This window comes from Carassius carassius, chromosome 6 (genome assembly GCF_963082965.1).
Source record: "Carassius carassius chromosome 6, fCarCar2.1, whole genome shotgun sequence".
Lineage (NCBI taxonomy): Eukaryota > Metazoa > Chordata > Actinopteri > Cypriniformes > Cyprinidae > Carassius > Carassius carassius.
In genome coordinates, this window is record NC_081760.1 from 17,637,466 (window position 1) to 17,663,139 (window position 25,674).

The window sequence follows — 25,674 nt, forward strand, 5'->3', positions numbered from 1 at the left end:
GTGTCAAAGATCGTAAAGATTAGATCTCAAATAACTCCTGTAGCTGTTGATCCCTCTGCCCCTTTTTGTTGCCTTACTGTGTGTTATCAGTTTAAAATAGTGTTGCTTTCATCAACGAAAATTAAGAGTAAATATCATCGTCAATGAACATTTATCACGTGACGAAAACAAGACGAGATGTAACGTAAATGCTGGTCATGTGACAATGACTATATTTAAATGTAGAATGCAAATATTGTTGATGAATAAAAACGAGACTATATGTGGTTTACAAAATAAAAACTATGCTAAAATGTCTCTTCATTTTCGTTGACCAAATAGAGAAGAAACAAAATGTTATAACGTAATTTCGTCTCATTTAGTCGCGTTATTATTATTATTTTGCAGTATTTCTGTTTCCGGTGTCTCACTTCAGGGGCTGCATCAGGTCACACTGCGCAGATGCAGGGGACATCACTTCCTCAAGCCCCAGTTGTGGCATTATTTAGAAGACGACAACAAAGTTAAGTCTGACACAGAGAAAAGGACTGATGTGTGTACTTCTAACATGTTTGACTGGTAAAATCAATGTTGTAAATTCAAATCAGAGCCTCTTCCGTGACTGGAATGGATGTATTCTTGAGTCTATAAGGTAACAATAATATAATAAGATAACCTTGTTTAAAATGGGTTTGACAAAGAAAATTTTGGTTTCGTCTATACTACTAGGTAACTTATACTATATTGAATGACTGGGCTAAATAGAATTGCATTACTAAAAAGAGACTAAAATACAATTTTCATTAACTAAAACTAGACTAAATGTCATCAGTTTTCATCAACTAAAACCAATCAAAATTAGTCATGGAGAATTCAGACTAAATTAAGACTAAAATGCTCAGACTTTTAGTTGACTCAAACTTGACTAGACTTAAAAGAGTATGAAGGTGACTAAAACTAATAAAAACTAAAAAAACACCTTCACACAAAGACTAGACTAAAACTAAAATTAAAACAGGCCGCAAAACAACACTAGTTCGAATTTACATAGTTGATAAGTTTATCCACAACTCAGATTCCCCTCTTGATGTTGTTCCATCAAGACTAATCAAACAAACATTTGGATGTAGTTGAGCCTAGCATTTTATCAATAATAAATATCTCCCTTGTATCAGGGACTGTTCCTCCATCTTTCAAGCATGCTGTAGTGCAACCATTAATTAAAAATACTAAATTGTATCCTATGGATGACCGTAAATTACAGGCCTATTTCAAAACTGCCTTTTCTCTCAAAGGTGCTAGTGAAAGCTGTTCTTATTCAACTGCAGTCTTACATGCAGTCATTCATTCATGTAAGTACAATTGCATCAGATTTCTGTATTTTGTTGGAAATCACATAAGTGAATATATGTTAATGGTAACAACACGAAACATCAGTATTATAGCTCCGCTCACAATACGCCTCCAGGAGCTCGGCTTTTTCCGGAAAGAATTGGAAAGCTGTATATTTATTTTATAAATATTATAAAACTAAAGACTTTTTGGATATATGAAGGATGCAGTACTACTCTATAGCTACTCAGGATTAACATGAGATTAGGTGAAACTGTGTATGTTATGTACCCTTTAACACAAAGGAAACCCTCAATGATTGGAGTGTATTTTTTTAATTGTATTTTTTGACCCAGTTGAGAATTACATGTCCAGAGAAATGATTCTGAATATTCCAGTTACATCTATGATTAATTTAACCTATCATCCCAATGAAGAACTGCCACCTTGTGCTTAGAATTCAATTTCAGCATGAATCATGAATGAATACAGTCAATCTTTAGTTCTTGTGCTGTGAATCATCTTCAGTAAACTCTGCATGTACCAAAATCTGCAGTGCAAAAGCTGCTCATCTTCATAAAAGGTGCATTATTTGGCTTGTCTGCTGACATCTGCTCCTTTTAAGGCACATCTTACACAAATAAATAACATTTGGTCATATATAACATTATAACACATGATGATGTTATAAAAGCTGGAGTCTTTTTTTTTTGCAAAGCTGTTTCCTTTTCTTTCACTACCGTGAAAATATGTAATATATTAATGCTCTGCCCTTCTGTTGCTTACAATCTGTCATCAATATGATGCATTAATGTGAGATGTGTCATTGTAAACACAGTTCATCCGCACGTGGCATTGGTTCAGTTGAGTGGTTTCCTCTCAGCCCGCGGGATGCATTTGAGCGTAGCGGCTCTCCATAACACCGGAGCAAGGAGGAGACTTAATGTGGTGACGCTGAGAACCAACAGATACACCTGTAAGCAACAACACAGGATGATGATGAGCTGAAGGAAAGTACTGTCATTTAAGTTCTATTTATATACTTTTCTATTCATTTATGCACCAAAATGAAAACAAGGATGCACTTAGCTGAAAACCAAAAAAATAATTGTATTTAATAATCAATTAATTCATAAAATGTATTTTGATAATCAACACTCATATATCTCTTGTACAGATATTTAAATTTCACAAAAGACTGTTTTTATATCAACTTTAAATAACAGAATTATGTTTCTACTCAATTATGTTGTTGAAATCTAAACATTTAAAGGGAAACTGTAAAAATAACTTCATGACAAATTTATTCAGACATACATTAAATATTGAAGACAACAGCTACAGTAAAAATATTATTAATGTGTAATATCTGTAAAGTGTATATATTTATCAAAATGCTCCTTTATACAGCTTTTTAACTTACTATGTGTTTATGGGCATAGAATGGTTTTGAGGTAAATGTGATGTCATGTCTATCATGTCACATTCATGTTCTTTTGTCATTTTTATTAGTTCATTTCTATCTAGCTTTAATTAATTTGTATTTCAGTTTTAGTTTTAGTAATTTTAGTACATCAACTTACACTTTAATTTGAGCTGGCTAACACAGGTAATATTTCCAATTTCCACCTTTTAAGTTAGATTTTCATTTAATATAAAAAAACTATTATTTCACCTTTAATTCAATTAATGAAAACTATTTAGTTTTAGTTACCAATTACTGCATCAACACGTTCATATGTGTCTGAAACCACTAGTTCACTCCTCCACTATTCAGTAAATGTCACCTAATTCACTCTCAGCAATGACCAGTCTTTCACGGAAATAAAGTAAGATCACTGACCTCTCTAGAGATGATGCCGGCTCGACGCGCACGACTGCCCAGGACGAAGGAGAATTCACTGACCTGCGCCAGTCCAGCTGACACCAGCCAGCGGATGTGACGCGATCCCGGAGGAAGGATAGCCGACAGAACAAGAACCGCCATTATGAACTGAGATGAGAAGAGCAGTGTGAGAGTCATATTTAATAGAACAGGGCTTCTGAAAAAACGGTCTTCCCTTCCACAATTTGAAGCCTAAAAAGCTCTTAGTTTTCTTGATTACTAACACACAGTTGAAACAATTGACCAATTTATTCAAAACTTTAAACACAATCTCAAAACTACACACCAACTTGTACAAACTTCAAACTTCTAGGTCAAAGTCAAACATTTTAGTCAAAAACATATCCTCAGAATCAAACTCTGGCCTCAGATGACTCACAAACACTGACAAATACACAGACTACTTTCATGCCTGGGAACAGCAGTGAGATTACAGTTACAAAAACCACCTTTTAGGAATCAGGAATCATTTTGTCTATTACAGTATAGGGGCACAGATAGAGTGAAGTTCAACAGTAAGCTTTAAGAAAAGTTTATTTTCATTTCACTACTGTAATAAGATTTTGCACTACACTGCAAAAAATAATGTCTTCCTCTGTATTTTTGTCTTGTCTAAACATCCAGCATCTCACTTTTATTGGATTATTACTTGTTTGGATTGTATATACAAGGTGGACACTTTTACATTGGAATTTATAACACGCTGGATTTCTTAAGTACTGTTTTAAGGGTATGGAACTGAAAGACTCTCTGCTTTTAACAGCCTAGGATTTCTAGTTTTATTGTGTTGTTTTAAGTTCATTGTGAATATTGTAAATACACTATTTATTAATTCTACATTTGTTGTTGTCTCATCCTTTTAAAACACTTATTTTATCTCACAGTTTAATCTGACCCCATTTTAAAGTAATGTAATTCGGCCGATAAGGCCGATCGTTACAGCGTAATTAAATGTGTTTATGCGGTTTAAGGTTAAAAAAACACATTATTTTCCACATAATGTACATTATTGTTTCTCCTCTATGCCTAACCTTCTGAAACGTGTCGATTTTTACAAAGCTCATCATTCTGAGAAGCGAAGTGTGCTCTGATTGGTCATCTATCCAGTGCCGTGTGATTGGCTGAATGCCTCAAGTATGTGACGGAAATGTTAGGCCCCTTAACATACTGTGATGCGTGTCCTGGTCAGAACACTGGCGCAATGAGACAAAACCAATGAAACCCATTACAAACAAGGCATTTGTTGCATCCCAGTGGGGACATAATTACTGATTATAATGACTGATACTGTCTTTTTACACTTTGTGTTGAATCGTGCCATGTAAACATAAAACAATCTCTGCATTTGTGATCGGAGAAACGACAAACAACATGCGCTACTCTACACTGCTTAAAACTCACGTTTTGAATCATCTGTGGCAAATCCTTTAAATATGTAAACATACTTACAGACTGTATGTCAAAACAGCCGGCATTGTAGTCTAATATTACTCTTTAAGGTTTAGGAAACAGTCTTCCATAAAATTTGCCACACACTGAATATTTGGGTTTAATTGTTCTGGAACAGTGTTGTAAATACAAGGTAACCACTGACTTCTAGTTGTGTCCCCTTTTGGAAGGCCAAACAAAGTATTTTCACAACGAAACACCGTCTCCACGACATGGCGCAGGCGGCAACAGCTAGAATAAAAGTTACACCTTCTTTCTTTGCGTGAACATTTAAGTGGCATTATGCAAATCTTCCCATTTCGTGAAGTACACATGTGGGGGCATGTTTAAGGAGGGCGTGAACGAGTCTTAACTTTTATAAAGAATATCTCTTTGGGTTTGAGACTTTAGTCTTGAGGGATAACTTGAGGGATTTTATTTATGCATGAACAGCTTGTAACACTCCAAAGAGAAAAGAAAACTTGAAAATCGCATCATATGACCCCTTTAATAATCTTTATAAATTTGCACAGGAAAACAGACAAAAATACTGATGAAGAACATCACTTTTTTTGCAGTGTGATCAGGAGGTACAGTAAAAAAAATAAATTTCACCCCATTCTAGTGTTTGAGAGCAGAGCTACTCAAGACTTACATTTTTTCTTCTTCTTTTTTTACAGTGAATAAAAAAAAAAAATTGATATCTGTTGAAAGTTAGACCTGTTCTAACTTTGACCTTTTGATAATACAAGACATTTAAATTTAGAGACCATACTGGTGCATTGTGTTCCGCTCGGTTTACTTGGTCTTAAAAAGTCTTAAATATTCCTTCATCAAACAATCAGAAACCATGATAGAAAGAAACAAGTTTAATATGAACACCATTACCTTCATAATGACTAGTGAGAAGGTTAAGACCAGCAGGATGGTGAGCTCATACAGGACAAAGGTCGGGAACACGTGTAGCCCTGTGGAAAACATCATCAGATATTTCAGTTTGCTGCTGTAGATCAAACCGTATTTGCTGTCCAATATTATAGCAAAATTCCAAATAATTCAAAGCTACATCAGCTCACCAATAGATGCAAAGAAGATGATGGCCAGGAAATCTCTGATTGGTTCAGCACAGCTCATGACTTCAGTGGTGACCATGTGACCTTGTGAGGACAGCAGCGCTCCTGCCAGGAAGCAGCCCAACTCCATCGACACGTCCATGAATTCTGTCACCTGACACGATAAAATGTAAGCATGCTACATTACACCTGAGGTGAGGCGATTCATGCAAGAGCACACACAAATTCAAGGGACAGACAAACCTATATGAAGAAGCCGCTTACCGTCAGCATCAGGAACACAAATGCACTGGTGCCCAGCACTAGTATTTCCTTGTTTCCTTTGCTCTCCGTATGCAGCTTCCTGTAGAACGGACCAACCAGATGAGAGCGCAGCAGCCAACACAACAGCAGCACAGCCACCAGAGACACCAGAACCCGAGCCAGCAGAACCAACACATGTAGCGCTCCCATCAGCACACTGTGGAAAAACAAGGATTCATTTTCACTCCACAATCAGAAACACAAAATTATCTAAGAAAATGAAGCCTTGTTTTCGACCCAGCCAGTGAACACACTGCCATATAAAAGTTTGAAATAATTGTGATTTTAAATGTTGTTTAAATGTTGTTGAGAGAAGTCTCTTCTTTTCACATTTATTCTCACATACATATATATATATATATACACGTTAATCATTATCATGTAACTGTCAGTGATTGATCTGCATGCTGATTCACCTGTCCGTGTCTCCATTTCCTCCTTGAATTAATGTGGGCATCACAGCGATGAACAGGCCAAGCTGCACATCTTGCATGACAAGCATGCCCAGCAAAACACTGCTGTAGTCCAGCTCACCTGTGTGAACACATACACAATCATAAACGCAGACCAAGCCCAAGCCCAAGCCCTATTATATATATATATATATATATATATATATATATATATATATATATACAGTCAGGTCCATAAATATTGGGACATCGACACAATTCTAATCTTTTTGGCTCTATACACCACCACAATGGATTTGAAATTAAACGAACAAGATGTGCGTTAACTGCAGACTTTCAGCTTTAATTTGAGGGTATTTACATCCAAATCAGGTGAACGGTGTAGGAATTACAACGGTTTGTATATGTGCCTCCCACTTTTTAAGGGACCAAAAGTAATGGGACAATTGGCTGATCAGCTGTTCCATGGTCAGGTGTGTGTTATTCCCTCATTATCCCATTTACAAGGAGCAGATAAAAGGTCCAGAGTTCTTTAGGTGTGGCCAAATCAACTGTTTGGAACATTCTTATAAAGAAAGAACGAACCGGTGAGCTCAGCAACACCAAAAGACCCGGAAGACCACGGAAAACAACTGTTGTGGATGACCGAAGAATTCTTTCCCTGGTGAAGAAAATACCCTTCACAACAGTTGGCCAGATCAAGAACACTCTCCAGGAGGTAGGTGTATGTGTGTCAAAGTCAACAATCAAGAGAAGACTTCACCAGAGTGAATACAGAGGGTTCACCACAAGATGTAAGCCATTGGTGAGCCTCAAAAACAGAAAGGCCAGATTAGAGTTTGCCAAACAACATCTAAAAAAGCCTTCACAGTTCTGGAACATCCTATGGACAGATGAGACAAAGATCAACTTGTACTAGAGTGATAGGAAGAGAAGAGTATGGAGAAGGAAAGGAACTGCTCATGATCCAAAGCATACCACCTCATCTAAAGCATGGTGGTGGTAGTGTCATGGCGTGGGCATGTATGGCTGCCAATGGAACTGGTTCTCTTGTATTTATTGATGATGTGACTGCTGACAAAAGCAGCAGGATGAATTCTGAAATGTTTCGGGCAATATTATCTGCTCATATTCAGTCAAATGCTTCAGAACTCATTGGACGGCGCTTCACAGTGCAGATGGACAATGACCCGAAACATACTGCGAAAGCAACCAAAGAGTTTTTTAAGGGAAAGAAGTGGAATGTTATGCAATGGCCAAGTCAATCACCTGACCTGAATCCGATTGAGCATGCATTTTACTTGCTGAAGACAAAACTGAAGGGAAAATGCCCCAAGAACAAGCAGGATCTGAAGACAGTTGCAGAAGAGGCCTGGCAGAGCATCACCAGGGATGAAAACCAACGTCTGGTGATGTCTATGCGTTCCAGACTTCAGGCTGTAATTGACTGTAATCGACTGCAAAGGATTTGCAACCAAGTATTAAAAAGTGAAAGTTTGATTTTATGATTGTTAATCTGTCCCATTCAAGGTAATTTGTGAATTACCATAGACTTATAGTCAAAATAAAAGTCTAAATAAAAGAGCTATTACTGTTATTACACTTACACAAAACTTTGTATTATGCTTGTTATAGAATGCGTGACGTCACATACACTACCGCAGCCCTAGTCACTACCATGGTTCCTGGCTATGATCTTACCCTCTTTTGATTCTCCTCTGGATCCTCCAGCCAGGAAGCGAGACACCAGCGGAGTGCTGGAGAGAGATAGACAGCTGGAGATGAAGACGGTCTGTGTGGGATGAAGGCCGAGCAACTGACCCCAGACCAGTCCAGCGGCCACCATCAGCAGACTCAGATTTACAGAGCCCTGCAGCGAGATCTTCCACACCTGAACAACAACAACCATCACAAATCAACCATCTGCTGTCCACTGGATCAGTTCACATCACATACCACACACCTCTATCTATCTATCTATCTATCTATCTATCTATCTATCTATCTATCTATCTATCTATCTATCTATCTATCATTAATCTTATACGGACATAAGTGTTGGAACTTATATTTATAATTCAGGTGTTTCAATTCGACCCATTGCCACAGGTGTATAAAAGCAAGCAACCATGCCACAGTCTGCATTAACAAACATTTATGGGAAAAAATGGATTGTTCTGAAGAGCGCAGTGAATTCCAGTATGGTGCCATGCTAGGAGAATGCATCAAGTCAGTTAGTGTAATTCTTGGGTATCAAACATACAGCTAGGGTTGCCATCCGTTCATTATAATATGGAATTGTCCTGTATTTAAGGCATCAGAGAAGCCATCGTTATGAAAGCTATTCTGAACAGTTTGCCCTGTATTTGCAGGCATATGCCATATGACCATCTAGACAATACAAATAACAAATTAATCATTCTTTTTGCACAAATCATTGTTTGAATAGCGAACATAGCCACTCAAAGAAGGCTTTAAGTCCTTGCAGAATCCTCTGCCGCCTAGTCGCTCCCACTTCACAGCTAACGGCAATCTCCTTCACTATCCGCATTTTGATTTCACCAAATCAGTTTGGGTGAATGCAAATAACGTGATTACTGATCATAAGCACACATCCAGCTAGGAAAGAAAACATGCAATCTACCTTAGGGAAGATGTCTTTCAGTATGCAGCAAGTTAATGTTGTTAAATAGAAAAATAAAATTACACATTTTTTTAAATAGTAACTTCTAGCATATTCCCAAAACTTGAACCATAGGCTATATGGTTAAAATAAAATTTTAGTTCAAAATTTTAAATGTCATTGTTTAAAAAAAAAAAACTGCTTTATTGATTGAGGTCTCATAGACATTCAGTTTTTACGCCATATTATATGAAATTTCACAATATATTCACCTAAATTACTACACCACTTGTGCAGTCACAATTCTACAGATTTCACAAATGTGATTATTTCTGAGAACCTTTTAAACATATTTTATACACATACTTAACTGTAGACACGGAGATTACATACTCTATGTGGTACAGAACAAATATTTTGAGCATCCCTTATTCTGTCCCTTATTTTCCTATAAAGAACCCTACATACAGCCCACAAAGGCATTCCATTTGGTCCACAGGACGATTTGAACAATAATCTAAAATAATGAATAAAAACATTACTTATGAAAATTTAAAAACAATGTACAGCTAACACACAAATAAAATGCCAGAGAGGCACCAGAATCTCGAGCAGCACGTAATTGATGATAGCTGCTCCTCAACTGATGCTTGTATGGCAAGTTACGTATGATTTTAAACATGTCTAAAAGAATAAATTTTACCTGAAAGGTTGGAAATTTCAGGAGAAAGGGTAAGAAAGGTATTTGTTCTGTGAGTTCAACACCTATCAGTGTGTTTAATCACAGATTGTGGCTGTGGTAAAAGTGTGCAATATTAAATGACACTATGAGATGCACTGGACAGTTTAGCATGTAAAAAGTAAATGAGCTGGGGTGTGCGATATTTATCACAACTGGAGGAAAACAAAACTAGAGGTATTTCGTATTGTTTGGCGGGAAAGTACCCTATCCTACAGAAAAGCATTAAAAACTGCTAGATTTGATTACTTCTCTTCTAGAAAAAAACAAACATAACCTCAAGTATTTTTTTCAATACAGTGGCTAAATTAACGAAAAATAAATAATTAACAGGTGTTGACATTTCCCAACAGCATAGCAGTAATGACTTTATGAACTACAGTACTTTACTTCCAAGATCTATACTATTAGATATAAAATTCAACCATAACCATGCAGCAGTCAGCTACAGTATCACATCAGACAGTGCACTATAGATCCCCTGAGGAACAGTTCCACTCATTCTCTACTATAGGAGAGGAATAATTGTATAAACTTGTTAAATCATCTAAACCAACATCATGTATGTTAAACCCTATTCCATCTAAGCTCCTAAAAGAGGTGCTTCCAGAAATCATAGATCCTCTTCTGACTGTTATCAATTCCTCAGTGTCACTAGGATATGTCCCCAAAACCTACAAACTGGCTGTTATTAAGCCTCTCATAAAAAAAACACAACTAGACCCCAAAGAACTAGTTAATTATAGACCAATCTCAAATCTTCCTTTTCTGTCCAAGATACTAGAAAAGGCAGTATCCTCACAATTATATTCCTTCTTAGAGAAAAAAAATGGTATCAGTCAGGATTTAGATCGTATCATAGTACTGACTACTGAGACTGCTCTACTTAAAGTTACAAATGACCTGCTCTTATCATCTGATCGTGGTTGTATCTTTCTATTAGTTTTATTGGATCTTAGTTCTGCGTTCGACTGTTGATCACAACATTCTCTTGAATAGGCTAGAAAACTTTGCTGTCATTAATGGAAGTGCATTAGCATGGTTCAAATCGTACTTTTCTGACTGCCATCAGTTTGTTGCAGTGAATGAAGAGGATTAATATCAATCAAAAGTACAGTATGGAGTACCTCAATGCTCTGTACTAGGACCCGTTACTTTTCACGCTTTACTTGTTACCCTTGCGATATATCATCAGGAAGCAATGTGTAAGCTTTCAGTGTTATGCTGATGATACTCCGCTCTATATTTCTTTGCGGCCTTTGAGGAAAAACAGGTTTTAATAAAAGGACCTAAAAACTCTGCTATTAGAACATGGTCTAAGACTTGATGGCTGCTCTGTCAATTCTTCGTCATCAGTTAGGAACCTACAGTAGGTGTGCTATCTGATAGCAATCTTTCCTTTGAAAGCCACATTTCTAGCATTTGTAAAAATTATTTTTTTCATTTCAAATATATATCCAAATTACGACCTATGCTCTCAATGTGAAATGCAGAGACGTTAGTTCATGCGTTCATGACCTCAAGGTTAGATTATTGTAATGCTTTATTGGTGGTTGTTTTGCACGCTTAATAATCAAACGCCAGCTAGTCCAAAATGCAGCAGCTAGAGTTCTTAGATAAGCAGATAAATAAGTATAAGGAGTGACAGTGTGCAAGTGGGATAGTAACCAGTGGTTGGTTTGTATTTTGTTGTATCATAAACAGGAAACCAAATGGTGAATAACGGCACACTGTGTTTCCAGCAGCACACAGATGAGGAACATGTCCGATTCTTGGATTTTGCTGTGTTTCTGCATCACTAGAGGATATGTCTCCAGAATGACTGGAGATTCAGCTCATTTTCTTACTATTGAGGAATTTGCTGTGACTCTTCACACACCTCCACCCACATTCTTTAATGGATAGTCCACACAAAAATAAAAACTCTGTTACCATTTACTCACCCTAATATTGTTCCAAACCTGTATTAATTTTTTTTCAGCCGTTGAACACAGAAGAAAATATTTTAAAGAATGCTGACAGTAGCCATTGACTTCTTCAAAATATCTTCTTCTGTGTTCAGCAGAAGAAACAAACTCAGACAGGTTTGGAACAAGTGAATGGAAATAAATGTATGCATTTAGCAGACGCTTTTATCCAAAGCGACTTACATTGCATTCAGGCTAACAATTTTCACCTAACATGTGTTCCCTGAAATTTTAACCCCCAACCTTGTGCTTGCTAACGCAATGCTCTACCACTTGAGCTACAGGAACACTAAAATTATGACTTTTTTGGGGTGGGGGGGGGGGGTGAACTATCCCTTTAAGTTTTATTTTCTTAAGCCTGTTTATTTTATCTTTTGTTGTTTTCAAGCTTCACTTCTTTTTACCTTATGGAGGCGCTCGGGTGAAAACTCCAGACCAACCACAAAAAGAGTGAAGAACACACCCAGCTCTCCTAATGTCTCCACCTGAACCATAGACTGCAGGTAGAACAGAAAACATAATAACACATATATGTCCAACTGAGATCATGCAATGATCACACATGAATCTGAAGAGATTCATCACTCACTTTGATGCTGTTGAGTCCTGATGGGCCGAGAAGAACCCCACAGATGATATAACCAAACATGGGCGGCAACCCCATCAGTGTACAGAGCCATCCACATGGTAGGGACAACATGACCACGCACACCAGATCCTGTGCAAACAAATACATGAATAACATATGATTTCCAATTTGTGTTAAAGTGCTGAGGCTGCGATTGGCTCCAGTGAACTGTGAGGACACAAAGTGAGAGGTCAGAGGTCAGGTGCTGACCTTGATGAAGTGGTGGTCGGCACGGGGCATGGTGGAGTCTCGTGGTTTGGTCAGCACATACTGGTTGTTTTGTGAGTCGATCAGCATGCTGAGCCCCAAATTGCCTTTGTCCACCTGTCTTGACTCGTTCTTCCTCTTACCATCCTCCTCATCCTCCTGTACTCTCAGGACGGCCTCGACATTCACACCCTTCATCTGAACAGAGAGAGAGAGAGTTGGACTAAATTTACTACAAATGGGTTGATGAGCAAATAAGTTCTATGAATCACTAAATACTCACTATTTCTCAATTAAAGCTAGAATGCTCATGTTTTCTGAGAAATATGTGAGCAAAACTCACTATGATGCTGAGGTCGTGTCTGAAGTGAAAACAGTAATTCTGCAACTAATGATTATTTTGATAATTGTTTAATTTGTGGATTATTTATTCAATTAATCAGATAACTTTTTTTTAATTATATTGACATTTAAAAGAGTTATTTTAAATTGTAATAATATTTCACAATATTACTTTTTTTACTCAAAGCCTTGGTGAGCAGAAGAGGCTGCTCTCAAAAACATTACAAAATCCTTCATGTTAAATGATTACAAACTAATTCTATCAAACTTATGACCTGTAAACTTCTCATTATAAATCAAAAACAACTGTTTGCCCACCATTTTAAAGCAGAAATCCACTAAATGAAAATGATGGAGAAAAAAAAAAAAGATGATTGACAGGTATGTGTTCACTGAATTATATGAGGTTTAACTGTCACATTTGCTGTCAGGATGAGCATTTATGCAAAATCTAAATACTTCTGTGTTTTTCCACATTTGCGACTAAAATAGATTTGTGCGAACTGTAAAATGTAATTTTTTTTTTTTTTTTTACTTTAGGATGTGTGCAAATAAAAAATACCCTGTGGGTCCTTAAAAAGTGTAAAATAGTTGGTTTTATGAACGTAACCATTATTTTAAGATAGAGAAACAGGAATCGTAATACAGCCTGATACATGGTTATTATATGTCAAAAGGCTGTGACTTGAATTAAATGAGAGTACTGCATGTTCAGAATAAAAACACAGTGCTGTTTCACATTCTACAAGCTTTCCAAGCTTAAAGGCCCGTTCACACCAAGCACGATAACTATAAAGATAACGATAAAGATATAGTTCTAAAAATCGTTCTCAATTTTAAAGAATAGCAGAGTCCACACTACAACTATAACGATAAAGCGTAGAGAAACGGTATCGTTGGAATCATTTTCAGAATGATTTTTTTCCAGCTGATGAACGATACAAACATTGACATCCAATCAGAATCCATCCTGCTGTAACAAGCTCGAGGATTTAAAGCGGCAGACGCACGTGCGCTCAGAATAAACAGACGATATCGTTCGCTGGTGTGGACGCTAATATCGTTATCTTTATAGTTACCTTTATAGTTATCGTTCTTGGTGTAAACGAGGTTTAACACACAGACCCAACTGAATATGAAGTTCACTGTTGATCATTTTCAATATGATTTGAGGAATAAGTTTGACTGTATGTGTGTGTTTCTTCATGATATTTTTGTTGGTTAAACATGATGTGTTCAGTCAAGCGTCACACATCACTGAATGTCTGTTCTGTCCTGTATTTTAGGTTCAGAGACATTTCTTTACTGCGCTGTATTTCATCTAGAACAGCTGTGTTTGTGAAACCTGCACCTGTTTGTTGTTGTCGAAGGCGTGTTCTTCGATGTCCTCTTCCAGACGGTCTGCGGCCTTCCTCACATCCTCCAGGATCTCATCCAGCATGGACAGGGTTTTATTCCGATCCTGTGCCACTTTTAGCGCCTCCTGCTGGTGTTTCTCTGCCGCCACCAGCTCCATGTACTCCTGCTCCTCCTGGAAAAACACGTTCAGTCATGTGTGCATGTCTAAGGTCACAGGAACCACTTGTGGTGTTGTGCTTCACTGTCCTTAAAGTCACTTCCTGCTCGCATCAGCTTCATGAGTCGCCCAACGACACTCAACGACTGGGATGCCAAAAAGACTATTTGCTAAAATAACTAAACAAACATACTGAGACATGTTGCATGACTGGAGGACAAATCATTCATAAACTGCAGCACACTTCTGTCAGTTTTCCACCCATTTTAAGTTGAGAAAGAAGAAAAGAAGAAAAACAAATATCTGTGAACAAAATGTAAGTTTTGGGCTCTTGTGATTCATATGCAGCACTTGCTAAAATGATCCATGAGGCTTAATGGACTAAAACAGTCATTTTAAAAGATCAAACCTTATTGCTGATGCATACTGTATAAAAGCAAGCAGATAAACCCAGAGTAAAGAACACATTAAACATTGTCCTTCTAATGTTTTCATAGAGGAAAATGCATACTATGAAACTGCACGTTGCATTCATATTCTGTGTTTATTTGCTTTCCTATATGTAGTATTTTTTTATTATTATTATCCCTTGTGCTGATAATCCTTTACATAATCTGGTGTTCCTTGTCAAAAACCAGCCTTTTAAAATTGGCTTATAAATTCTCTTATTACCATCAAATATTGAATTCAATCTTTTTGCCAACTTGTTTTCTTTCAATTAGCACAGGTTTTGTATTTCTTTTTGGAACTGAATAACTGTAGGCCTCATCGATCTGATGCACCTCAATTTTTTGGATAATTTTGTTAATATTCCGTTTTTGAAAGAAAGAATCATTTTGCCACCATTCAGTTGCCACCATTCAGTTTGAGTGAAAACAAAAACATTGTGTCTGGATAATTTTGTCAACATTTATTCATAAACTGAGGTGGACAAGCTCAGATCAATGAGGCCTACGATCAGTCAGTTCCAAAAACAACTGAAACAGATCCAAAACCTGTGCTAATTTAAAGAAAACCAATTGATAAAAACATTTGTCAATGATATAGCATTAATGAGTCTTACAAGCAATTTTTGTAGGCCATTCAATTTTAACTGGTGTAAGAAGAAAAAAATCCTAAAAAAGTAAAAAAATTATCACTTTTTTTGGGGGGGGGGGGGGGGGTTGTTGTACACTTTGTGAGCAAAGTCAGTAAGCGAAGGTTAATAATGTTTGTTCTATATCGAATTTGGTCCTGTAATTTCTCTTTCTTTATAATGTTTCTCTATTGGAAAATACTGCAATTTATCATGTTTTGTTCATATTCTGAGCTCATCTGCTCTCCCGTATATAGTTTACATCATCAATAAAGTGTAGACTGAGCTTGGTCTTTTAATATTACTGTCTTAGTATATTAGCTCTTGATTCAAACCTGGTGAAAATACCTGCAGTCAGTGGAATAAAGCTTTGTTTAGCCCTTCAAGTGTCAAGTGAGAATGCAAAGATCTGGTTTGCCCAAAAACAGGCTTGATGTTGTAGCTGGTGAGATTCCTGCAGGATATGACATCACACAACTGACCTTGATGGCAGCTTCCCTGAGCGCCTGCAGTCTTTGCCGGCTGCTGTCCTTCATGTTGACCACATCTCTGAGGTTCCCCTTCAGCACGCGCTGCAGCCCCTCCACGGCCTGGAAGAGTGAGCGCTCGCTCTCATTCAGCTCGCGCTGAAACACCTCCAGTGTGTGAATGCGGAACAGCTTCTCCGGCGGTGCTAGCATCTTATTCCGCTCCAGTGCCACGCCGGCCACACTCAGTTTACGGACGGCCGCCTGCTTCTGCCTCAGCAGGTTAGAGAGCCGCCTGCAGTTCTCCATCACCCACTGGTGGCCCTGGATGCCCGAATGCACTTTGTGGACCTGCTGATTCGCCTGCAGTGCCACCACCAGGCCCAGACACAGCATTGCACAGAGAGCAAGCATGATCCCATCGACACACTGCACAATCACAGACAGAGACATCAGAGCAGCGACACAAACCACAGCACAGAGAGAAACAAACGATGAATCACTCCTCAAATGACTAAGATAAGACAGAAGAAATAAAATGAACGGAGCCTCACATGACATGCAGACAAAAACATAACTATTTATTGTGGCCACAAATTAAGTCAATCTTAATCTGTTTCATGGTTTTATTAAATCGTGGCCATATTTTCTTGTTTTGATTTCATGACAATGAGGGAATACCTAAAATGTGGCCACAATTTAATCAAATGAAGGAAAGAATTCTGAATTCATGGTGAGTTGGCCACAATTTAATTTAAACAATGGAACATGTTGTTGGAATGAATTAATTTGTTTGTGGCATTGATATATAATATATATATATATAAAACATGTATTATTATTATTATTTTTGCACACATTCATATGATGGGCTCAATATAAACCAGTGTTGTAATAAAGATAAAAGATCTTTGGATTTCCCCCTTACTTTAAAATTAATGTTTTTTTTTAATGAAAAACACAAAGCACAACAAAACAAGGAAAGACAAACTCTTTTACATTAAGCATAGACATATTGCCATAAAGGGCCTTTTTCAGTAGTGTATGGCTAACATTGACTACTGCGGTATGTTTGTTTCATAACAGTGTGAACAGCACAAACCAGCAAACAGATGAACACTAAAATCTGTTTTGGTATAAGGTGTGTCACTAACTAGACAAACAACCCTGAAGTGTGTAGCTCCTGTCACACCTACATCCTGCAGAAAAACTGGTTCAGACGCACAGCTGTCACTGACGTAGAATGATATCCATCCGCATTTCAACACTGGATCACGAGAAAGACGTGTCAATCATTCACAAAACAACTCGACTCAAGCTCAAGCAGCGAACTTCAGTTCATTAGCTAATACGGATGAAATGATGATAATGTAATGTTGCATAATAAGATGGATGTCACAATAACATCTCTAAAAAATGATACAGAGATTATGCTTGCTGTACACATTTTCTGTCAAGAATGAAATGCATGAAATAATAATTTTATTCTGTTAAAAGATTTATGTAGAATGTAATCTCATTTATAAAATGTGCTGAATTTTGGGGGAATTCTCAGGGTATAATATTAAGAATTATATTATATTGACTAATTCTAAGCCCTTATCCAGGTTTATAATTGCTCTGGTGAACAGGTGGTTATGACTTCTTAGAAAATATTAGGGTTGACAATATAATTGCTGGGTACTAGTGACATAAAGAGGCTTTTACTGTATTTGTACAATAATATTTTATATTATTTTTTGCAGCTGGACAAGTACAGAGTTAAAAGCTAATCCTAACAGGGTAATGGTTAGTAATACTGCGGACAGGCAGGAAGGATCATATTTTCGAGAGGCGAGATATTTCATTTACATTTATTATGATAGAGAATGACAGGCATTTGCATCCAGCACAGCGATGACGTGTTGTTTATGTTTAAGAATTATTTCATTTAATAACTAACCAATGTCAACTGACTTCTCGCGAATGGTCACCACTTTAAATCACATTATTTAAAATCATAGGTCAGATTTATGCCGAACTATGATCCGTCCATCAAACGCTTTACATCGCAGATTAATACTCACGGCTGTCTAAATCATCCACTTCAAGTACATTTAATAATTTACATTCTGTAAGATAATATCAGCGACAATACAAACAAAGGGAGTACTAACTCATACCTGGTAAGTAAACTGCTGTTAACTGGAGGAACTCGTCAGTGAATGAAGGAAACAATCGGGCTCTTGTGACGCCACATACTAAGAGCGAGCGCTGCGCGCGCACACCGACGTCAGGCGGCTCTTAAAACGACATAAGGCTCCCGGACAGGCGGTCAGTCACCCGCCGGTAATTTACTTTCGGGTCCCGGTGCAGGTAACGGACTCGGTTCGTGGGCGATAATGAGAGATCCTCACAGACTCGACTCCACGAAACTAGACACTCTCATACTAGATTTAAACTTAACGGAAAGTTCGCGGAAGATTAACGAACATTTGTCGCGTTTGAGTTTTCGTACAAATCGGTGGATGTCATTGTTCGGTGCTCGTTTTTCACCTGTGTTTTATTTTAGTAGGTCTGAAAACAACAGTGACGAGTTCTGAATCATAACAGTAGCGCGTGCATTGTGGGATTTGTAGTTTTCAATCTGCGCCAGGAAGAAATTCAGTAGTATCATGGAAGTTTGTTTCAGCCAGGGAATAAAAAAGGTAATTGCGCCTTTTTATCTCAAAACTCGAAATTTTGTAATTTTCAGAATCACAATTCTAAGAAATCCGAGATATTGTGAGATATAAACTCGAGGGGAAGAAAATGAATAGTGGGGAAGAGGGGAAAAAAATGAATAGTGAGATAAAATGTTGCAACTAACTTATTAATTATCCTTGGTGGAATTAAACAGTGAACTCAGTATTGCAAAGTGTAAACTCCAAAAAAAAAAAAGAAAGAAAGAAAAAAAAGAATTCACAATTCAGACTTTTTTTTTCTGCCAAACTCAGAAAATTGTGAGAAAAAAGTAACAATTGTGAGATATTAACTTAGATATGAAAGACTTATTCAATTATTTATACATTCATTCATTCCATGGCAGAAATGGACTTTATTACACTATAAATATGCCATAGGTATAATAATTAATAGAACTTTTTTGTAATTACAAATAATTCAGAATGAATTACTACTCCATATTTACTTATATAAATGCCGTATTTGTGCACAAAATGAAAGATGAGAGGTTCTGTAAGTGAAACTACTGTCAGCTTACTTCGAGAGCCCACACAGGTGGAAAAACTTCAACTCCCAGAATTTCCCTGAGCGCGAGCGGTGCTGGTTTCCGCGCATGCGCGCAGGGAGCTCCGCTGGAGATGAAGCAGCGCGTGAAAAGATGGTAGGTGAGCGAGCTAGAGGCTCGTGTAGGGGGGCAGCAGTGTTTATCGGGGCAGTGTGATGACTGTAAACAGACGCTCGTTCTGCGCTCGAGTCGCTCACAATATTTTCCGTGCGTCAGTTTATGAGGGAAATGGAGGGTCAGATGAAGGCGTTTTAATCCAAATACCTCACCGGAACCGGTTTAATACACGGATACCAAGAGCTTTAACCCTTCAGAGACAAAATAATACGTGTACTCTGGTAATACCACGTAAATATCATTATGATATGGGAATGTGGTAATCAGTAATGGTGTTATTACCTACCTGCTGATACATCACTATACCATGGTACAACCACTATGTACCTTATGATAAAGGTTTGATTTAACGTTCAGGTCAGGCTCTTAGTGTATATGTTACAATGTATACATTTTAAAAGTATTTGAATAATCATAATTTCATATACATACGAAGTTACGCAAAAAACTCCTTGTTCTACACATAATGTTTACTATGGTAAACTGTGGTAACCATTGTCATAAAAAAATAATTCAATGGTTAAATTATGATTTTTTTTTAACTCACTATGAATGTTAATCAGCTGATATTACTGTGGTAACTGGTATTTTGGAATGAATATAATGGGTAGTGTAATTTTCTGCATATATTTATACATATATTTACATATAATAGGTAAAGCTCCGAATTCTGACCTATCCCCTCACAATTTCACATTTACTCTGTTCTGACTTTTTCCTTTAATCAGAATTCTGACTTTACATCTCATAATTCTGAATTTGTTTCCCCCACAGTTTACAGAATTAAAAACAAAAGTTATTTATCTCACAATTCTGACTTTTTCTGGCAATTGCAAGTTTATATATTGGTTTATGGTGGATTTTTCTTGCAATTCTCAGCTAATATCTTGCAATCCCCCCACCCCAACAATTACCAAGATAAAAAAAAAACACAGAATTGTGAATAATAAAATATAAACTAAGGAAGGAAAAAACCTGAATTGGGAAAATAAAAGTCGTAATTGTCTTTTTTATTTTTTTAAAAGCAGGCTTTGGAAACAAGCTTCCATGCAAGGTGACCATCGTGTCATGTTGAAATTTCACACAGTGAGAACGTACTTGATTAACTACCAGTGTTTACTGTAACTAATGTTTAACAGTAAGGCAGTCAGGTTACGGAGGCTGGTGTTGTTGTTCAGAAAGCAAGCGCTCACATTAATTTCTGTTCCCCAGCATAAATTGAAGTCGTCACAGAAGGAAAAGATCCGTCAATTTATGTCCTTCACGCGGGCTGCAGAGAGAACCGCCCTGTACTGCCTGACCCACAATGACTGGAGACTAGAGACGGCCACCGATAACTACTTCCAGAACCCTGATATCTACCGCAAAGACTCCATGAAAACAGCAGTGGATCGCAAGAAGCTGGATCAGCTGTACAACCGCTATAAAGGTGAGTGGCACTGAGCGTGTGTTGTTGTGTGTTTGTATCTTTATTTATGCTGCTTCTGTCTGCAGATCCACAGGATGAGAATAAGATCGGCATCGACGGGGTTCAGCAGTTCTGTGATGACCTTATGCTGGATCCGTCCAGTGTCAGTATCCTGATTGTGGCGTGGAAATTTAGAGCGGCGACGCAGTGCGAGTTCAGCCGCAAAGAGTTCCTGGATGGGATGTCAGAGCTGGGGTGAGACATTTGCAATTTAACAATATCAACTAAACACACTGTCTTAATCTTTGGAAAACACCCAAAATACATAAGAAATATATACAGGATAACAAACATTTATTCAGACACCTTCAACATTTCACACATTATCACAGTTTTTTCGCTATAGCTTAGAAAATGGTAATAAAATATGACAAGAATTCAAGAGTTAAACTGTCAGAACAAATTCATTCTGAATTTATTAGCCATTGGCTAATATTAGACATTATTTAGTTGCCAGAGTGAAGATTTAGTCGCATATGCGAGTGATTTACACGCAATGTAGAGGGTTGTCATCAAATAGTGTCCTGCACCCACTAGTAAAAAAAAAAAATCTATCACTGACACATAAAATTGTTCAGAAGTGACAGTAAATAGATCCTGAAACATAAAATGTCACAGTTTCCACAACAATATGAAGCAGCACAACTGTTCTAAATATTGATAATAATTAGAAATGTCATTATCAATTAGTCACATCTGCCCACCCCGCACAGAAAACTTTCACCAGTCACGTCAAATGACAGCATTACTATGGGCGAAATGCATCTCAAAATAGCGGATGAAACTGGGAATGTGCTGCCCCGAAACATGAGTGCTTTAATTTAAACTTCAAGCGAATGCATTTGCGTAATGTTTAACAAGGCCTGTTATGTGTAATGTGTGAGATATGTTTTCTTTGTGCATAAACTGCAATTTACAGTAATATCATAGACTGTAAAAATTTAGCATGAAGGCTTGTCCTGAATGAGCGTATCTGATGATAGTAACTGTAATGGGATAACCGAGTGTGATTGAATATAAATGTACAACATTTCTTACATTTACAGAATAAAGACATGACAGTAACAATGGAATCGTCCAACTAATCGATTACCGAATAATATCGAATAATAAACTACAAATAAGAAATTAGATCTTACAATGACGTTTTAAGGCAATTTGACATTATTTGCATGCAGATACAGAATTGGTGTGTTTTTCATGTGTTTGTTTGTCTAGGTGTGATAGTCCAGAGAAGCTGAAGAGTCTTTTACCCAGACTAGAGCAGGAGCTGAAGGATTCTGGGAAGTTCAAAGATTTCTATCAGTTCACGTTTAGCTTTGCCAAGAATCCTGGTCAGAAGGGTTTAGGTGAGTGATTAGTGCTGTTCCCTACACAGGGATCGTGCTCTAGTAGTGTCAGTGTTTGCATAGAAACACCAATGTATTTAGTTGGTTTCCATGGAAGTTTGTTTCTATCACCGGAAAAAATAAAGGTAATTGTGACCCTTTTCTTTCAATTATGAGTTTACATCTCGCAATTTTATTTATTTTTTATTCAAGCCTCAAAATAAAAAAAAAATAATACTACTAACAATATTTTTTCACAATTGCAAGTTTATATCTCACAATTCCAAAATTTCTTCTCAGAATTATGAGTTTATATCTTCCAATTCTGGCTATCTCATAATAGCAAGAAATAAGTGAAGATAAAAAAAAACCTCACTATTACCGTTTAATTTTTTTTATCCTGTGGTGAAAACAAGCTTCCATGGGTTTGTAGTGACCTTGATTCTTCACCCAGTTCTCACAGTGTCTCGCTCTGCCTCAGATCTGGAGATGGCTGTGGCCTATTGGAATCTCATTCTCACCGGACGCTTTAAGTTTCTCGACCTCTGGAACACTTTCCTTCTGGTACATAAATTATTAAATAAATATAATAACAAACCACTAGTTCTTTCATGTCACACACACAATTTTCCTCTGTGCAGTAGGAACGCTCTCACCACATCACTGATCTGATCTACATACTGAACTAAACCGTTCTATTTTTGGTGATACTCTGTATATTTGAGGCTGATGTAGTTTTAGCAATGCTGAAAATGCAACATGTGGTTCTGAAACACATGTTCCTATACGTGTGCGGAGACACTTGATGCATGATGAGAACACTGAAGAACTGATGATGGTTTTGCTTCTCATCCATCTTGTTTCTGCAAAGGAGCATCATAAAAAATCCATCCCTAAAGACACTTGGAACCTGCTGCTGGACTTTGGAAACATGATTGAAGATGACATGTCCAACTACGACGAGGAGGGTGAGTCTGATTCATGAACTTACTTTTATAAAGGACATACTTGAACTGAATATTGGTGAGGAAAAATGCAGGACGGACATTTATAACAGTTATGTGAATGGATGAAGATTATACAGTAGAGATCAAAATTTGAGAACAATCTATAAATACTTGCTTTTTTTATGAAATATTGTTCACTTTTGTTTGCTCAAAATTTTAAGTAATATTAACTGTGGGTATACCACAGTTATACTAACATGTTTGACAAAATTACCAAGGCATTTCAACAAAAACCTACATTTTATGGAAAGCACAGTGATCAAAATTAAAGAACAGTTACCACTTCAGCACGAAAGAAGATTACAACAAAAATCTTGGAGGGTTACAGCTGTCAAAAATCAGTAGGAATTGTGGGGGCCCCTGCTTTAAATGACTTCAGCACATCTGCAGCTGCAGGACATCACTAGTTTCTCACACTGCTCTGGTGTGATCTTGGTCGACTCTTCTTCCACTATCTTTTCCATTTTTCTGTTACTGTAGTGGGTTTCTTAGCCAAAACTTTGTTGCCAAGGACTTTCCAGAGATTTTTAGGTGGATTTAGATCAGGATTCTGGGCCATCCATTTCATTATTTCATTGTTCTTCACTTCAAGAAACTGCTTTTCTGTTTTGAGTGTGAAGTGGACATTATTCTGCATGAAAATTGCAGGCTGATTGGGAGATGCTCGCAGTGAAGGAACTACTACATGTTACTAAAGGAGGTTCTGATAAACATTTGCATTCACCCTGGCCCTGCGATGTAGCTGTATAAAGCCGCGTTTCTACCACATGAACTTTACCCAGGAACTAGGGACTTTAGGCCGGTACTCGGTGTGTTTCCACCGCAGGGACCAGAAACTAAATAACGTTCCGGGTAAAAAAATGCCCCTCAGAAAGTCCCTGCTGGTGAGGTGGTACTTTTTCAAAGTTCCGGAACTTTCAGGGGCGGGACTTTGGCGCTAAACATTCTGATTGGTTGAGTTCACACCGCATTGGTTGAGTTCAACCACCATTTATTCGGATAATTTTCAAAATATTACTGTTATTGCGTCATGAAATGTAATTTTAAAAGTATTTCAGGCGAGAATGTAGTTGTTTAAAACTCAAACCTGTGGTTTATTTATAAAGACGGCACCTATTTAAAAATGTGTTTCGCCGATTTCGGAGACGTGAGCTCCACGCGATCAGCGGGAGCTCAGTGATCATGTATGCGCGCAGACCTATGTCACCAGACTATTTGGCTAATCTTCCCGGAACTTTAGACCGCGGTGGAAACACAGAAAGCAACAGGTCTGGGGGGAAAAAGTTCCTGGTACAAATGTTCTGAGCAATTTCGGTGGAAACGCGGCATATGAGACTCAATTCCTGCTACAGAAAACATCCCCCAAACCATGACACTTCCTCCACCTTTCAGTGGCTACGTTTAGTTGCACAATTTGTGGTTCAGTCAGACTGATTTCATTCTGATTAATGAATCTGAATTTAGTGTTTACATAAATGTTAAATAAAGTGATCGGGTTGATGTGAGTGTTTATATATGTCACAAGCGTCAAATCCGAGTTGATTTTTTTTTTTTTACCGTTTCGTGGTTCAATCCGATCGAGTGTTTACATGCACTCTCAATCGTATTAGAAGAGGAATAAACCACCCCCTTCAATCCGATCAAAATTTCATTCCGATTAAGGAGTTTACATGAAGGCTGTTCAGTCCAATTAAGCCATCAATCCGATTATATATGGATTATTTGGTTGCATGTCAACGTAGCCACTGACTTTTTTTATGCACTTGGGCTTCAGTATTTCCCCAGTTTGACACTGAGCATATTTCCCATCAGACCCAGATAAATGAAACTCACTAAACATGCCAAGACCGATCCTTACCCTGTTCAATTCTATGCCGAACTATTGAGCAATTCCAGCTGCAGTGTTGAACCGATTCCCCATTGAGAATCTCTGTATTGTCCTGTCTTCTTCTGTATTTGTCTTATGTTGACAACCAGCTTTTTTGGGGAACTTGAATGAATGAATGTCATTGTAAACTTGCAGTATTCAAGAAGTCACAGATTTGGAATGATCAACTTATCGTGCAGTGGCTAAAAGGGTCATTTCCCTTCCCCCTATACACTTAATTTAAGAAATATGCTTAAAAACTGACCTTCCACTCCTGTTAGGATAACTTCAATTAAGCAGTGACCTTGAAATTTAGGAAATTATAGGTTGTTCTCTAATTTTATCTCCACAGTATATATTCTTAGAATAATATCCATCAATGAATTGTTCACAATAACATGTATAATAAGTGTTAATTGAGATTTTATGTCCGTGTTTAATTGTTTTGTCATCAGGTGCGTGGCCGGTGCTCATTGATGACTTTGTGGAATTCGCTCGGCCGATCGTGACTGCAGCAAATCACAAGACTCTATACTGAGCGCTTACAGGGAGGCCTCTCTATACTGATTTTTTTTATTTTTAAATAAAAAAAACAACAAATATATTTAAAAAAATATATATTAATAAACAGAGAGAGTTTGT

General features: G+C 37.4%; 2 protein-coding genes across 12 annotated transcripts; one reads left to right on the top strand and one right to left on the bottom strand.

The window, feature by feature from the left end:
- Nucleotides 1-1,627: 1,627 nt before the first annotated feature.
- On the bottom strand, nucleotides 1,628-18,339 carry tmco3 (transmembrane and coiled-coil domains 3). Of its 2 annotated transcripts, XM_059552311.1 has the most exons (14): nucleotides 18,140-18,339; nucleotides 17,174-17,244; nucleotides 15,993-16,406; nucleotides 14,271-14,450; nucleotides 12,581-12,775; nucleotides 12,332-12,460; nucleotides 12,147-12,239; nucleotides 8,115-8,304; nucleotides 6,417-6,534; nucleotides 5,962-6,157; nucleotides 5,701-5,851; nucleotides 5,513-5,592; nucleotides 3,155-3,304; nucleotides 1,628-2,285 (listed from the first exon to the last, which is right to left on the bottom strand). In XM_059552311.1, the coding sequence occupies exons 3-14, from the start codon at nucleotides 16,389-16,391 to the stop codon at nucleotides 2,172-2,174; spliced, it is 1,995 nt and encodes a 664-aa protein (XP_059408294.1). In that variant the 5' UTR covers nucleotides 16,392-16,406; nucleotides 17,174-17,244; nucleotides 18,140-18,339; the 3' UTR covers nucleotides 1,628-2,171. The 2 variants fall into 2 exon arrangements, with proteins under 2 accessions (XP_059408294.1, XP_059408293.1); XM_059552310.1 differs by lacking the exon at nucleotides 17,174-17,244.
- Nucleotides 17,975-25,674, top strand: dcun1d2b (DCN1, defective in cullin neddylation 1, domain containing 2b). Of its 10 annotated transcripts, none has more exons than XM_059552316.1 (8): nucleotides 18,213-18,332; nucleotides 18,532-18,664; nucleotides 20,575-20,791; nucleotides 20,857-21,025; nucleotides 22,049-22,179; nucleotides 22,640-22,722; nucleotides 23,030-23,126; nucleotides 25,488-25,674. In XM_059552316.1, exons 2-8 carry the CDS (start codon nucleotides 18,632-18,634, stop codon nucleotides 25,568-25,570), a joined length of 813 nt encoding a protein of 270 aa, XP_059408299.1. In that variant the 5' UTR covers nucleotides 18,213-18,332; nucleotides 18,532-18,631; the 3' UTR covers nucleotides 25,571-25,674. The 10 variants fall into 10 exon arrangements, with proteins under 10 accessions (XP_059408304.1, XP_059408303.1, XP_059408302.1 ...); XM_059552317.1 differs by having other exon boundaries at nucleotides 18,256-18,332; nucleotides 18,529-18,664; XM_059552318.1 differs by having other exon boundaries at nucleotides 18,290-18,305; nucleotides 18,529-18,664.

Excerpts from the sequence above, each read along its gene's own strand:
- tmco3 (XM_059552310.1), bottom strand. The coding sequence starts at position 16,391 with ATGCTTGCTCTCTGTGCAATGCTGTGTCTGGGCCTGGTGGTGGCACTG. Across the intron at positions 5,593-5,700 it reads CATCTTCTTTGCATCTATTG|GGCTACACGTGTTCCCGACC; the intron begins GTGAGCTGATGT and ends TGTTTTCCACAG. Across the intron at positions 2,286-3,154 it reads CCGGCATCATCTCTAGAGAG|GTGTATCTGTTGGTTCTCAG; the intron begins GTCAGTGATCTT and ends TGTTGCTTACAG.
- dcun1d2b (XM_059552313.1), top strand. The coding sequence starts at position 19,401 with ATGACTGTAAACAGACGCTCGTTCTGCGCTCGAGTCGCTCACAATATT. Across the intron at positions 21,026-22,048 it reads GATGGGATGTCAGAGCTGGG|GTGTGATAGTCCAGAGAAGC; the intron begins GTGAGACATTTG and ends TTGTTTGTCTAG. Across the intron at positions 23,127-25,487 it reads GTCCAACTACGACGAGGAGG|GTGCGTGGCCGGTGCTCATT; the intron begins GTGAGTCTGATT and ends TTTTGTCATCAG.